This window comes from Cebus imitator, unplaced genomic scaffold (genome assembly GCF_001604975.1).
Source record: "Cebus imitator isolate Cc_AM_T3 unplaced genomic scaffold, Cebus_imitator-1.0 Scaffold386, whole genome shotgun sequence".
NCBI classification, from domain to species: Eukaryota; Metazoa; Chordata; class Mammalia; order Primates; family Cebidae; genus Cebus; species Cebus imitator.
In genome coordinates this window covers 1191256-1207371 of record NW_016107701.1, presented here as the reverse complement: position 1 = coordinate 1207371, position 16116 = coordinate 1191256, and the positions used below count along the sequence as shown (strand labels likewise).

Here is a 16116-nt window from a genome sequence, read left to right as displayed (position 1 = left end):
TTTTTTGAGGGTCATGCTCTGTTGTCCTGGTTGGAATGCAGTGGCATGATCCCGGTTCACTGCAGCCTCGACCTCCCAAGACTCAAGCAATCGTCCCACCTCAGCCTCCCAAGTAGCTGGGACCACAGGCATGTATCACCACACCTAGCTAATTATTTACTTTTTTTTGTAGAGACGGGGCCTTCCCATGTTGCTCAGGGTGGTCTCCAACTTCTGAGCTCAAGCAATTCACCTGCCTTGGCCTCCTGAAGTGATGGGATTACAGGTGTAAAGCACCATGCCCAGCCAATTGGTTGTTTCTTAATCTTGTTTCCACTCCCATGTGCCTCTCATAATATAAGCATTTTACTAGGCTTAGGGTGATTCTAGTATTTACAAATACATATTTTTCATTAATATAGTCTATCTCTCACACAAGTCAGCTCTTACATGGGGACCTCAGATGAAAAAATAATGGCTTGTCTCAACGCTAAAGACAAAATTAATTATGTTGAGTTTATGAAGCCAGTATGTCAATCTTCAACATGGCATCATCTTAAGAAATTCTGCAAGTAATTTCTGACTGAGTGGCTCACACCTTGACTTTAGAACCTAATCCCTGTAAGAGATGGGAAAGGACAGGAAAGATACCAGAGGCAAACAAAAATGAAAGAATTTCTCAGCCTCTTTCTGAAATTGTAATAAGCGATCAGCTTGTTTGATTTCAAATCCCTACATTCTCAATCCAAGCACATATGTACAAGCAAAATGAAAAATGCCTTATGGCAAATTTTATCTAAAACAGACACTCTACCAGATGTTTGGGAATCTGCATAGTGATGAAATTAAGATCTAGTCTAATATGGTGTATATAAATGTGTAGTCACTTTGTATGATGAGTTTTTCCCCACATTTGCCAATTTTTTTCCTCCTACTCACAGTGGTACATGAATTTGAGATACTCTGAAATCTAAAAAAAGATCCATCTGAAGTACAGATTAATGTAAATTCTGAGAACATAGGTAATACATGCACCAGTACTAAAAAGCATATTTAAATTTTTATATTATTTAATTTAAATTTTATTGTAAGAATTTAAGGTTATGTAATTATTATTTTGGACAACAAATGACATACCACAATGTTTTCTAGTATGAGTTTGCTACGCTTATTACATGGATGAAGAAATAACCTGTACACCAAACCCATGTGACACACAATTTATGCATATAACAAACCTGCAACATGTACCCCTGAACCCAAACGTTTTTTTAAAAAATATGATTTTGCTGCACAATTAGGTCTGCGTTCATCTCTGATAACAACTAGCATTCTAATTACTCTTCCTCAGGCATAAGACTTAAAATCTCAACAAGGAAATACTTTGTACCCCAAAACATTAATGCTGTTTTTGATTTCAAAGAAATTGTGTTTATATGAAAATCAACAACAAAGAACTAAGATATAAGGGACTTCTATTTCTGTGATGTCATATTTCCTCTTCCTAAATCAGCACGTTTACTTTGAATGCATCCAGAAGCAGACTCAGGAATAAGGTCTTTTTTGCATTGCTACATTATTTTATTTTGGAATGTCATAAATTTCCAGAAAATTAGGAAAACCTATTATCCAATACAAGCACAGAAATACATTCACAAACCAATGAGGAAACTGACTGGTTTTGGATGTGCAATAAATCTTGATTATCCAAACCTGTCTTCTGCTCCTTACTAATCTACATAGAAAAAAAAGCACAAATAGCTTATATGTGGCAAATATATCCAATCATAAAAATTTTGCTTAAATTTGCCTTAACAATTCCAGAACAATTTAAAATTGAATTAGTAACACAGATATGGATGCTCTACCTTAAAGGCTGTTAGAAATTCAATAATTAATTCTCCCAATTAAGGTGATAATGAGAAATCAGGTTCATTATAGTTGAATTCCGAAATGAATGACCCCAACATAAGCATCCTATAGATTAAGCAATGAAAAAGGAGAGTTCTTTTCACATGATAGTGATTTTTAACCAACAGGAACATTACAAGCTCCTGTTGAACTTTTAAAAAAAAAAAAAAGTAGGCTGGGCACAGTGGCTTACGCCTATAATCCCAGCACTTTGGGAGGCTGAGGTGGGCTGATCATGAGGTCAGGATATTAAGACCATCCTGGCCAACATGATGAAACCCCGTTTCCACTAAAAATACAAAAATCAGCTGGGCATGGTAGCGTTATGCCTGTAATCCCAGCTACTCAGGAGGCTGAGGCAGGAGAGCTGCCTGAACTAGGGAGTTGGAGGTTGCAGTGAGCCAAGATCGAGCCACTGCACTCAAGGCAACAGAGTGAGGCTCTGTCTTAAACAAACAAACAAAAAAGTTTATGATTAGAGTCTCCAGCCCCAAAGATTTATCCAGTAGGACACTGATACTTTGTAAAAGCTCGAGAAGTGATTCTGATATGCACCCTAAGCTGTCTCAGGACCAAGAAATTCTGCAACCTGAATGTTAATTTCTCTAACAGTATGCTGATTTGGTTGGTCTAAGTATACATCCTTTCTTTTTTTTTTTTCTAAGATGGAATTTCACTCTTGTTACCCAGGCTGGAATGCAATAGCACGATCTTAGCTCACTGCAAACTTCACCTCCCAGGTTCAAGCAATTCTCCTGCCTCAGCCTCCCGAGTAGCTGAGATTACAGGCATTACAGGCATTACTCATTTATTGTAAAATAAAATAAAAGATAAAACGCGGAAATAAAAAAAGAAAAGAACTCTTGTTTCCTATGATCTGTGAAAAATAAAAGTAAAAGAACTCATTATTAAATGAAAACAGAGTCCAAGAAAGGATTTAATGCCCAGGTCTGGCTCATCAAAACATAATTTAGTATTTGCCACCAGGGATGTAACCCAGTAGTCTTAAATTTAAAAAAGCAATTAGAGTATTTCACAGGTGTACAGTCAAATGGTCATGTCCCAATGGACAACAAACATTTCAGGGTAAAAACTGACCTCCTCAAAACATCTAACAACTGTGTTTCTTATTTCCTCACAAAAAAGTAGTAGTACCCTTTTAACCACAGAGCATACATTCTAAGACCGCCCAGCACATGTCTGAAATGGCAGATAGTATCAAACCCTACATATACTATGCTTTTTCTTCTACGTACACACCTATGATAAAGTTTTTTTTTTTTTTTTTTTTTGGAGACAGTGTTTTGCTCTGTCACGCAGGCTGGAGCACAGTGGTGTGATCTAGGCTCTTGCAACCTTCAACTCCCAGATTCATGAAATTCTCCTGCCTCAGCCTCCTGAGTAGCTGGGATTACAGGCACACGCCACCACACCTGGCTGATTTTTGCATTTTTAGTAGAGACAGGGTTTCACTGTGTTGGACAGGCTGGTCTTGAACTCCTGACCTCATGATCTGCCTGCTTCAGCCTCCCAAAGTGCTGGGATTACAGGCATGAGCCACCATGCCCGGCTGATAAAGTTTTATTTATAAATTAGACACAGTAAGAGATTAACAATAACTTGGGCTGGGCATGCTGGCTCACACCTGTAATCCCAGCACCTGAGGAGGCTGAGGCAGGGGGGATAACTTCATCCCAGGAGTCTGAGACCAGCCTGGGCAACTAGAGAGATCCCAGCTCTATAAAAAATTTAAAAATCAGCCCGGTATGGTGGTATATGCCTGCAGTCCCTGCTACTCAGGAGGCCGAGGCAGGAAGATCACTTTAGCCCAGGAGTTTGAGGCTGCAGTGAGCTGTGATCATACTACTGTACTCTAGCCTAGGCAACAGAGGGAGACCTTGTCTGTAAAAAAAACAAACAAAAAAAACCCTAAAAATTAACAAAACAATATGTTGTAATGAAAGTTATGTGAATGTGGTGTCTTTTTCTTTCTCTCTCACTATCAAAATATCTTATTGTACTATACTCGCCCTCCTTGTGATGATGTGTGATATCTACATGATGAGATGAAATTAGGTGAATAATGTAGTGTTTAAAACTTTATTGATCTCGCCGGGCGCGGTGGCTCAAGCCTGTAATCCCAGCACTTTGGGAGGCCGAGGCGGGTGGATCACGAGGTCAAGAGATCGAGACCATCCTGGTCAACACGGTGAAACCCCGTCTCTACTAAAATACAAAAAATTAGCTGGGCATGGTGGCGCGTGCCTGTAATCCCAGCTACTCAGGAGGCTGAGGCAGGAGAATTGCCTGAACCCAGGAGGCGGAGGTTGCGGTGAGCCGAGATCGCGCCATTGCACTCCAGCCTGGGTAACAAGAGCGAAACTCCGTCTCAAAAAAAAAAAAAAAAAAAAAAAAAAAAAAAAAAAAAAACTTTATTGATCTCTGGAATTTTCCATTTAATATTTTCACATCTCAGTTGTCCGAGGGTTAACTGAAATCACACAGAGCAAAAACAAGGACAAGGGGACTAAAGTTCTTGTTCTTTTGACTGTTCCTCTGCTAATCCCTTCAAAAGGCTAATATCTGTACCTTACAAGGATTAGCAGAGAGAGAGGAAAGAAACTTCCTATATGAAAACAATCATGTTATCTTCATTTCAATCCTTAGGAAAATAATTAAGAAGCTGGTTATATACCTGGTTATATACCAAAGAAACTGACTGTAATGGAGAGCAGTCAAACAAACGCCATGGTTCTCAACCTGAGATCAGCCCTCTACCAAAAGAAGTCCAATGAACACTTCCAAACTGACCAATCAAACAAGGAAATCCCAAATTTCAATGCCTCTAAATGCTCTGAATCAATCTCTCCCTCAAGCCTTACTGGAAATCAGTAGGAGTTGGAATATTAGGTATCACAAATTCAGTATTTTCCATAGCCTTCAGGGGATTAACTGTCTCTAAGGATATCCTTTCTCCTTAATTTCACAATGACCTCACACCTCAAAGCTAAGAACAGTAACATCAGCAACAGCTAACATATTGGTTACTTACTATAATGCTAGGCACTGTGCTGAGTGCTTAACATTTTTTATCTCATTTAAGCCTCACAATAACCCTGTGTGGTCAGTACTATTATTTACTTCCACCATTCTGATGAGAAAAGTATGTCTTTTTTGAGTATCCTTTCTACTGTTCTGCTCTGAAAGTCCCAGACCCTTAGATGTTCATTCCAATTTTAGGTTCCTGTCAGTTTGTCCATAAAAAGTTAAAAATATACATGGCTATCACTCAAAGAAGAGAAAAAGATCATACCTACTGCCCAGGATTACATTTTACCCTTTAATTTTGGTAATTTCAATTAAACTATTAAGAGGAAAGAGTGCTCTACAATAGCAGATATCAAACTTTAGTGTGTATCTCAATCAACAGGACAGCTAATGTTAAAACACAAATTGTTGGGTCTCAGCTGGGCACAGTGGCTCACATCTGTAATCCCAACACTTTGGGAGGCCAAGGCAGGAGGATGGCTTGAGGACAGGTGTTCAAGACCAGCCCAGACAACATAGTGAGACCCAGTCTCTAAAAAAAATTCAAAAATTAGCGGGGCGTTATGGGACACACCTGTAGTCCCAGCTACTGGGGAGGTAGGAAGTAAGATGAGAAAATCACTTGGGCCTGAGAGGTTGCGGCTGCAATGAGCCTTGATTTGTGCCACTGTACTCCAGCCTGGGAAACAAAGTGAGACCCTGTGTCAAAAAAAAAAAAAAAAAAAATTGCTGGGTCTCAAGCCTAGAGTTTCTAACTTTACGTCCTGGGAGGAGGTGTGAGATCCAGACTTTTATCAAATTCTCAAATGCTGCTGATACAGGGCCAACTAACTTATATGAAGGGAAAAGGAAGTAATCCCCTCTCACCTTAGGTATCGCCTCATGTGAAGACACTTCTTTACAGAGTACTTTCAACAAGACAGACACTCAGGGTTTAAAACACCTCCAGGTTCTGAAAGCCTAAAGATTTCTTTCTTTTTTCTCCCCACTTCATAAAGGCTCCAATGGCACCAGTAACATGAAGGCAGGTGAAATCCAGAAAAAGAAAAATTAAGGACAGAATGTTTGTAAACTTTGCTAAGAACCTGTTACCGCTCACATTTTACTTCAGCCTCAATCTTTTCTCTGGGCCTCCTTCGAATGCCAAAGAGAGTAGACTGCTTTGTAATACCAACCCCCAAAACAAAGATGAGCTCTTAAAATGTAACAGACCTCTACCCTATAAACAGAAAATCCCAAAATGCTCCAAATTCCTCCTTAGCTCACCTTAGCTACCATATAGGTCTCTCTTTTATCACACTATCCTCATCTCAAAAGAGCTATTGCTCTTATCGAGGACTGACCCAAAGTCTACACTTTCTTAGGCAGCTTAAATATTGATTATGTCAATGTCATCTAGGATGAATGACTTTGGGGAACACGATTTGTTAAAAATGTCTTCTCGGCCAGGCAGCGAAGGTTCATGTGTGGGTACTTTCAACCATGACTAAACTGTACCCAGAGAAATATATTTTAAAATATTAATATGGTCTGGCACCTTCCTGACGCTAATGCTTCCAGGCCCACCCCAATGGCACAACTGGGAAATTAACTGAAGAGAAAAGCCATCTTCCCTCTGCTCTCTACTTTCAGATGCTCCTCCTCCACAGCTTTGCCATGAACAGACTCATTCTATACATATACACAGAGATAGTACATGCTCATACACACAAATAACTCTCCACAGGAACCGAAAATCAAAGCCTAACCCCATGGTTTTTAAGTGAGCAAGTCCAATTTCCTTCTTTGTAGCTCTTGACACATGCTGGCTGGGAGCCGTCTGGATTTTTTCTGCCTTGTTCCTGCACCAGAAGGCTCTGCACTGCAGGTCAGGGGATGATAAGGAAATGAACAGTGTAATTTCCAAGGCCTCTGAACACAGCCCTGTCAGCAGCTCTGGAGGTGGGTTACTCAAGCATGGCTTCAAGAGTGAAAACCACAGAGAGAGGGCTCAGATAGCCAGCAGTGGCAGGATCTCAGCTGTGTATGTTACTGCCGCCTCCAGCCTGAAAGCCCAAGCCCTGCTGCCTCCCTGGATGAGCTCTGCTGGTAAAAGCTCTTATCCCCAAATGGCAAAAATACAAGTTCGCACTGGGGGAGAAAGATTGATGGCTAGAACTTAGATTTTTCCATGCATTCTTGTGTAGAAACAAAAACACTTAGTGCAACTGCAGTGTCCACGAGATTGCATATGCCGGCAAAGCCACAATAACATCCATCCAATATGCCCAACCCAATACCAGGGATGTGGCCAGAAAGGAAACTTGATTCGTACGAAGTCTGAAATTCAACAGGCCACTTCAGTATACCCTAAGCTAATTTTTGGTCTTCCCCCGACCTCCAACTATAAATATCAGGTGCTTTAGAACACATTACCACCATGAAAATTTCCCAGCCTAGATCTGGAACTTCTTCAGACCACGGTGCTAAAAGTCTTAGCCAACATGTTGCTCTATTCTATTCAGACTGGGATTCCTGAAAAGTGGAATGTTGTTGTATTTCAGTACATTATTGCCTAGGACAGACTAAGACCTATTTCCAATCAAATTGTATTTTCATTTTTTCTAATATTTATTGAATGCTTTCTACATGTCAGGCACTGTTTTATACGAATTAGCTAACAATCTAAAAACAAACTTAAGGCCAGGCATGGTGGCTCATGCCTGTAATCCCAGCACTTTGGGAGGCCAAGGCAGGTGGCTCACTTGAGCCCAGGAGCTCAAGACCAGCCTGGCCAACACAGTGAAACCCTGTCTCTACTAAAAATACAAAAATTGCCTGGGTGTAGTGGTGCATGCCTGTAATCCCAGCTACTTGGGAGGCTAAGGTGGAGGTTGCAATGAACAGAGATCACACCACTGCATTCCAGCCTGGGCAGCAGAGTGAGACTCCATCTCAAAAATAAATACATACATACATACATAAAGACAAACTTATGTAGGTGCTTTGTTTCTCTCATTTTGCAGATAAGAAAACTGAGAAGGAACAATTAAGAAACTTGGTCGAGATCACTCAGTAAATAAGTGCAAAGGTAGGATACAAAGCCAGGTAGTCTGGCTCCAGAGTTTACACTCTTCTAAAATTTAATAATTTTTTTTGGAGATGGAGTCTCACTCTGTCGCCCAGGCTAGAGTGCAGTAGTGTGATCACAGTTCACTACTACAGCCTTGACCTCCCAGGCTCAAGCCAGGACGCCTGGCTAGAGTTTACACTCTTAGCCACTAAATTACACATAAGAGTTTATGTGAAATTCAAGTTTAGAAGGCTGGTGTTTTAAAGGAGACACCTATCTTGAAAGGAAAATTCACAAAGCTTCTCAAACTTTAACATACATAGCAATTATCTAGAGAGACTTCTGGAAGTATAGATTTCTGGGCCCTTACCCCAAAAACTTATTTAGCAGATCTGGGACAGGGTCCAAGAATCTGCATTTTTGATACTCTGGTGATGTGATGTACATGGTTTTATGGAACACACTTTTAGGAACTCTGCTCTAGATGGTAAACTGTAAGCTCCTCAAAAAGCAGAGACCACCTCTGCTTTTATTGACCAGTGTATACCCAATACCAAGTAGAAAACCTAGTATCTAAAGTGCACTCAATTAGTGTACCGAGTGAATGAAAAGTGATAACAATATCCAACAGTACATCATCGCTACAAAATATTTAATAATATCCATGATACATTTGAAGGTCTGCCTATTAGTGATGTGTCCAAGAAAGAAGCACTAGAAAAGGGTTTTCTTCTCACCTGCAATTGCCAAGTAAAGAAAGAAATATTCCTCAATTATCACAATGAAATTTGGCTGAATGAAATATTCCACAACACACACACATATACCATAAGTAGTCAAGCTCGAAGTAGCAGTTTTAAAGTAACTTTTCTTCTTTATAAGTAACAGGATAGGTTCAGTGCCAGCTAATGGTTATTCTGTGCAGACATCATTCATTACCTTACCTAAAACCCCAAACTCAAAGATCCTTTGTTGAGTGTCTACAATGCTAATGTCACTGTGAAAAACAAGTGAAAGCAGTTTTGGGATGAAAGCAATTTTGGAGTATGTAAGCATTTTCATCTAGTGTTTTAAGGTAGTCTTTAAACTGGAAAAATGGCCAGGTGTGGTGGCGCACACTTGTAGTCCCAGCTACTCATGAGCTCAAGACAGAAGTGCATAAGCCCAGGAGTTCAAGATCAGCAGAGGCAACATAGCGAAACCATGTCTTAAAAATAAGCAATTAGGGCTGGGCGCAGTGGCTCACACCTGTAATCGCAGCACTCTGGGAGGCTGAGGTGGGTGGATCACGAGGTCAGGAGTTGGAGACCAGCCTGACCAACATGGTGAAACCCCATCTCTACTAAAAATATGAAAATTAGCCAAGTGTGGTGGCGCATGCCTGTAATCCCAGCTACTCTGGATGTTGAGGCAGGAGAATCGCTTGAACCCAGGAGGTAGAGTTGAGATCATGCCACTGCACTCCAGCCTGGGCAACAGAGCAAAAAATAATAATAATAAATAAATAAGCAAATAGGCTGGGCACAGTGGTTCATGCCTATAATCTCAGCACTTTGGGAGGCCAAGGCAGGTGGATCACTTATAGTCAGGAGTTTGAGACCAGCCTGGCCAACATGGTGAAACCCCATCTCTACTAAAATTACAAAAAAATTAGCCAGGCACGGTGGTGCTTGCTTGTAATCCCAGCTATTCAGGAGGCTAAGGCAGGAGAATCGCTTGAACTCGGGAGGCAGAGGTTGCAATGAGCCAAGATTGTGCCACTGCACTCCAGCCTGGGTGATAGAGTGAGTCTCCATCTCAAAAAAAGTAACAGTAATACTAAACAAATAATAAAGTGGGAAAGTTGAGAATCCTTCCTGACAATTAAACATGTGTAAACAATCCCAGAGTAACAACATGCCATAAGAATTTGGTATCTAGAAATGTGGCTTTGCCAGTGACTACCTGTGAGATGCTGGGCACATCACAGCACCTCTCACTGGTCTTAGTTTCTTCAATAAAATGAGGAAACTGGACAAGATAATCTTTCTCTGGGACGACTTTGAATTACAACACATAGAAGGAAAACAGAATTTCTGAATGAAAAAATAAATTTTTTTTTTTTTATTTTTTTTTTTGAGACGGAGTTTCGCTCTTGTTACCCAGGCTGGAGTGCAATGGCGCGATCTCGGCTCACCGCAACCTCTGCCTCCTGGGTTCAGGCAATTCTCCTGCCTCAGCCTCCTGAGTAGCTGGGACTACAGGCACGCGCCACCATGCCCAGCTAATTTTTTGTAGTTTTAGTAGAGACGGGGTTTCACCATGTTGACCAGGATGGTCTCGATCTCTTGACCTCGTGATCCACCCGCCTCGGCCTCCCAAAGTGCTGGGATTACAGGCTTGAGCCACCGCGCCCGGCCGAAAAAATAAATTAAGCTTGTAGTTACAGACCACAACTCTGTCCCACATAAATACCAACTTCTTTTTAATTTTTTCCATGAAGGAAAATGCTTGAGGGCATTTGGTTTCAGGAAGCAAAGCTGAATGCTATGCCATCAAGAGCTGAGAAATCACAGCTAGTGGAAGAAGGCGTTAAAAGAGAAGCCTTGGATCAGAAGGAATAAAAGAGACCTGACCTTGGTTGGGCAATGAGGGACTCCAATACAAGAGAGCGGAGCTAGAAAGCACAAATTAGGGCAGGAATACAAAACCAACAAAAAACAAGATGCTCTTAAGAACACAGGATATGATAGCATGCATGATCAGAAGTTGAAAGAGCAAAGTACATTTTATGGTTTTCTTTGTATCCTAAACTAATGGGGGAAGTGGTAAATACATGCAGCATTCTGAAAGTAGCAGAAGCTGACACTCAAACATGGGAAAAGCAAAGTGCAGTGTTCCTACCTTGCAAGATCAAAAGCAGCAGCTAAAGAGATGTGAGGGGGAGCTTTTAGTTGCAAACTTCAAGATCCTTTCTTTAACTACTAGAGCCTACTTGGCTATTTTATATGACTTGGGGGAAAAGAAGGAGTCTTACCTTAAACTCCTGGTCACAAGCCCTGACAAAGTTAGCACAGATAGATCGTTGCCATCTGTGGTTTGTAAATTCCTTTTTCCTTGCCTGTCAGAGTGGCGACATAAGCACTAAGCTCAGGACACTCAGACAGGCGCCTGCCCTCCTCCCTACCTCCCTTTCCATCCCTAACTTAACAACCCATCAATCAAACCAAAGGCAAGGGGAACAGGCAGGAGCCAGAAGGCTCTGTCTTGTTTATTCCTCAACATTCCCTCCCCCATCTCTTCAGCTGGCAGGAAGTATGAGGCAGAAGTGTTCAATAACAATTCAGAGCAGCAGCAGTTGCTAAGAGCCATCTCTGGTCTCTCCTAGAACTCTGGGAAACAGCACAGTGAGCCCTGTCAGAGGAAGGTATGGTTGAGCAAAACGGAGATCCCAGGAAGGAAAATCCACATCTTGTCTGACAGAAAATTTCCTCGGCCATAGTCTAAGATATCCACCTTCACAAGAGAGAAGAACGTGAGATAGAGAATTTCTCTCCTTTTTTTTTTTTTTTTTTTAGTCATATTGAAATATAAAAAATTCAAGATTATTTTTAAAAAGGGAATCTACTTGAAAACAATTTTTTTTTTTTGAGATAAGGTCTGGCTCTATTACCCAGGCTAGAGTGCAGTGGTGTCATCTCAACTCACTGCAACCACTACCTCCCAAGCTCAAGCTATCCTCCCACCTCAGCCTCCCCACCCATGCCCGGCTAATTTTATAGTTTTTGTAGAGTTTCCTAGGCTGGTCTCAAACTCCTGAGCTTAAACAATCCGCTGGCCTTGGCCTCCCAAAGTGCTAGGATTACAGGCATGAGTCAGCAGGACAGGCCAGTAATTTCAATATTCAAATCTTCCCCTAGCTAGTAGTCAACATTGCTACTCTGCACAACAGACCTCAGTCAAGAAACTTCCCAAATTTTATGAGTTCTTCCTCTTCATGACAGCTCCCAGGTTAGAGGATGCATTCCTAGATTATACAAAAATATATGTTTTGCTGTTTTGGTTCTGTTGGTTGTCCCTACATAGAAACATCTCAAACCACAGGCAAGCCAATTTCTCAGAGCGAAAATTTTAAAGACATTTTCAAAGACTTTGCTTATAAATTATAGAACTAATCAACAAATACTCACTAAGCACCTATTTATGCCCAAAACCGAGAGATTCTTGTTTTTCAAAAGCTGTTCCATTCACTGCACGGTTCCTAAGTTTCTTTCCTTTAGCTTGCCTCTCCTGCTCCTCACAGTCCAGAAATGTTCTCTCCCTGAACAGCATGTTTTAATCTCCTAGGAACTTCCAAACATTTATTCAATTATTTATTTCAAAAGCCAAAGGTAATATGAAAAGGAACCCCCAGAACCAGACTGTCCAAAAGGGTTGAGGGAATAGGGGAAGGAATTGAGAAAGCAGGTTCTTGCTTATGTTAAAATGAAACTGTATAGCAAATTGTCTCCTTCTAAAAGTACTTGCCAGCAATTTTATCTATTTTTCAAAAACTGAAGCACAGTCTCTTTCCCTTTTCTTTTTCATCCTACTGTCCCATTCTCACAGTCTCCCTGGGAGGCAAAGCTTATATAGCAAAGCAACATTATTAAGGGACAAAACTCCCTGGCACCAAGACGTATTCTTAGCTGAAGAGACTGCATCTTTCATCCCAATTATAATCTGATGGGTAGCTACTCAACCAGTCACTGCACCTGTATGTGAGAAAATGGGATCCATTTGCTTCTCTGTTGGAGACAATCATAGACATTTACCCTTAAATCCAATATAAAGCTAAGCAATATTAATTCTTTCATCCACAAACTACCAGTGGGCTTAGAAGGTTGCAGCATGAGACCAGTACTCTAAAATTTAGACAGGAGAATGAAGGTCATCCTCAGAAGTACTTTTCAGCACAGGAAGAATAATTATTATGAATATGGATATATGGCAAGAGTTTCTTGAAGCCAGATGTAGGGAACAGTTTAATGGGCCTGGAACAGAAGCAACAACTGCTAGTACTCCTAAGCCTCTTTAAAACAGTATTATCCATCTGTACCCGAGAGAAAATAGCAAATCACAGCCAGCTCAGGATGAGCCAAGCCAGTAACCAGCTGGAACTTGACTCTGCTGAAGTGGACTATAGCATCTGCCACCTAAACACAGGCAGCCTCTCTGGCGCTGCCACTGGTAAAAGGGAATGAGACATTGTATTATTAGTGGAAGAAATTCACTCACAGCCCTATTACTGGAGAAGCCCAGATGTTGCTAAGAGCTACAGATGTGCCAGAGGCAAAGACCAAAATACCAACAGCAAGGAAAGCATGAGCTACCACTGGAATTCAGGCACTAAGAGGGCACTACCACCCAAACATACACATCCGGCCTTTATTTATTAACACTTACATATGGAAATAGGTATTCCCCGCTACAGCTGATGTAATTACAGAGAAATCAATTTATACTGCATCTGCTGGGATCAGCTGAAAGCACAGGGTAAGCAGAGCACAGAGCAGAAAATCAAGAGCCAATGAACAGCTCATCATAAGGCCACTGCTTTGCAGGAAATTATAGGCTGAAGTTTAAAGCAGCCTGAGCTGACCCTAGCCTCACACCTATTCTCCTCCAGCCCTGCAAGTTCCATTTCCTGAAGCATGAACTAAGATCATCTTCCCAGAGAAGGGACTCAGTTCTAAGCCCTCCTGGGGCTGCAGGCACCTGTCCTTCCAAGTCAAGCAGAAGGCAAGGTATCATTACACTGTTGGCAGCTATTAAACCACCAGGAGACTTTGATTCCTAATAGTTGTAGGAGTTACCTGGCACAAAGCTACACCTTTAGTGGCCAAAGAATCTCTTTCTAGGCCAAACTTTCATAGCCACAACAATAACTCATAAGGTCTAAGTACCTCATAGTAAAATGAGTACCTCCTGCCCCAAAAATGTGCCCCTTTGCTCTTTGGTAGCCAGCAATGTAACACTTGGTAGACATGCCATGAAATTTAACCCTCTGTATTACCAGAGACCGAGCAGCACCATTTATCCCATCGAGAACCATACTCAATCTATATTATGATCAAAGGCATATTGTTTATCAACTATTATGAGTCTGATGATGAAAACCCCATCAAGCTGGGAACCAAATAAAGGTTTGATGCCAATCTCTACCAACAAGTGTCTGAGTTGGGCAAGGACAAGGTGGGAAGGTCCCAACTAAGACTACAGAAAATTCATTCTACAAAGTTGCTGCCCCAATAACAGATATCCTGTTCCAAAATGCCAGGGCTGCTGTAAATGAATCTGCAGGGAATCCTCTAATTTGGAACAAAACCACATTATCATTACCAGCTGCTCTGACCTTGTAATTGGTCATTACCCACAAACTAATGAGCCTCCCACAGAATACACATAGTATTTGGCAGTTAGTCCAGGGCAGTTCTGACTGGCAGTCAGATCTGGCCACCTCTTACCTTTTCAGACTTGACTTTCTTTAGCGGGCGACACTCATTCTCCCCTTCCTCTGGCTCCGGTTTAGTTCCCAAAGGATTGAGCGCTGCCCCAGGCTCAATAGCTATACTCCCAAGTGGCTCCACAGCTCCTGTATCCACCCCTGCACTTCCATCATACTGACCACCCCGTCCTCCCAAGGGAACTGGCTGGAGGACCCCAGGATCCTTTTCTGAACAAGTCCCCACTCCTTCGCTTCTCTCCTTCTTGCTCTTAGATGAGCTGTTCTCCTTCTCCTTTTTGGAACTGGCTACACTGCGGGATGCCTTAGCCGCCTTCTCTGAGCCCTTGGGAGCAATAGCAGCAACCAGGCCTCCAGCGTTGGCACCATCTCCTGAGCGCCCCTGCACCTCTTTCTTGCTAGCCGCCCCCTCACTTGGAGTGAACAGGGAAGTCCCTGGAGTAGGTTTGCTAGTGTCTTTGCCACTCTTATTCCTTTTGGATTTTGATTTGCCTTCCTTCCCTTGAGGGCCTGGCACTGGGGTCACAAACTTGATGTTGTCTGGTAGTGTGGCCACAGCATTGGGAGCCGGTATTCCCACCTCCTTTGAGCCTGACATTTCCAGTTTCTGCTGGTCCTTTTCCAGATCGGCGTCCAGGTCAATGATGAGATTCCCTACTCCAATGTCCCATTCATCCCCACTGTCGTATGTCTCAACGGGGTTTGCATCCACTCCTTTCCCTCCGGAGGCTCCACTGCTCAAGGACATCTTAGAGTCAACGTCCCACCTCAAGATTCAAGGCTCTTCCTCGCCCCCAGCTTTCCTATTTTCAGCTTCAGCTATGTTCTCAGACCTGCCACATTGGTCAGTACATGCCCAGTGGACAACATCATTGCTGGAAAAAGAAAATTTAAAAAGCTGTTAAAAGAAACAATACAGGCAAGAGACAGCCTGAAATAAACTCCCACACAAAAACAGACCCTTCCTATGGGACTATCATATCACAACAGACACAACAAACAGGTTCAATTGTATTTCTAACCAAGTTACATTGGATCTAAGGAAAAATCAATTCCCACTCCATCTCCCTAGGGGAAAGTACAATATTTCGAACTGCCCAAAGATTCTCTGGTAAGTCTTAACTAGGAGTCCTCTAGAGTTGATTTTCCATTCCTAAGAGACCTATTTCTACTACCACTGTCAGCTGGCAATCCTCCCTCAATCAATACAGGCCCTGGCACATCACAGTCAAGCTCTAGCACAGCTTTACTCATACCCCCATTTCTCCTTGCTTTTTCTTACACCATCAAAGGCTCAGAACACAGTCTAGCAAAAGCTTCAAAAACCCTCTAACTGAGTCTGCCTCTACTAAAAATAGAATAGATTCCTCCTACTATTGGGAAGAAAAGTCTTATTGTTGCTAAGAATAAAAGGGAAAAATAAGCAGAACTGGGGAAAAAGCAACTTCAGGACAGGGGGCTAAGACTTCAACTAGACGAGACAATCTCAGAGGGTACTCAACCAATCAGCTTAAGTTCAGAGAAGTTATATCAGCTATATCAAACTCTAGGTTTCAAATTACATCTCAGTAGCAGAATTCAAAGTGGCCTTTCCCACTTCCCACTAAAATACTTATGAAGACACACAAAAAAAGAAAAATGT

At 41.8% G+C, this 16116-nt stretch overlaps 1 protein-coding gene across 5 annotated transcripts in view; it reads right to left on the bottom strand.

Annotated features, from left to right (window-relative positions):
• Nucleotides 1–16116, bottom strand: part of ZNF609 (zinc finger protein 609) — a 237994-nt gene that overhangs the window by 184784 nt on the left and 37094 nt on the right. For all 5 annotated transcript variants that reach the window (XR_001818891.2, XR_001818892.2, XM_017508055.2 and 2 more), the window contains exon 2: nucleotides 14476–15349. Coding sequence is in view for 3 of the 5 variants with exons in the window: in XM_017508055.2 (XP_017363544.1) it covers nucleotides 14476–15222 (747 nt within the window). In the remaining 2 variants the exon portion in view is untranslated. The remainder of the gene's footprint in view (nucleotides 1–14475; nucleotides 15350–16116) is intronic.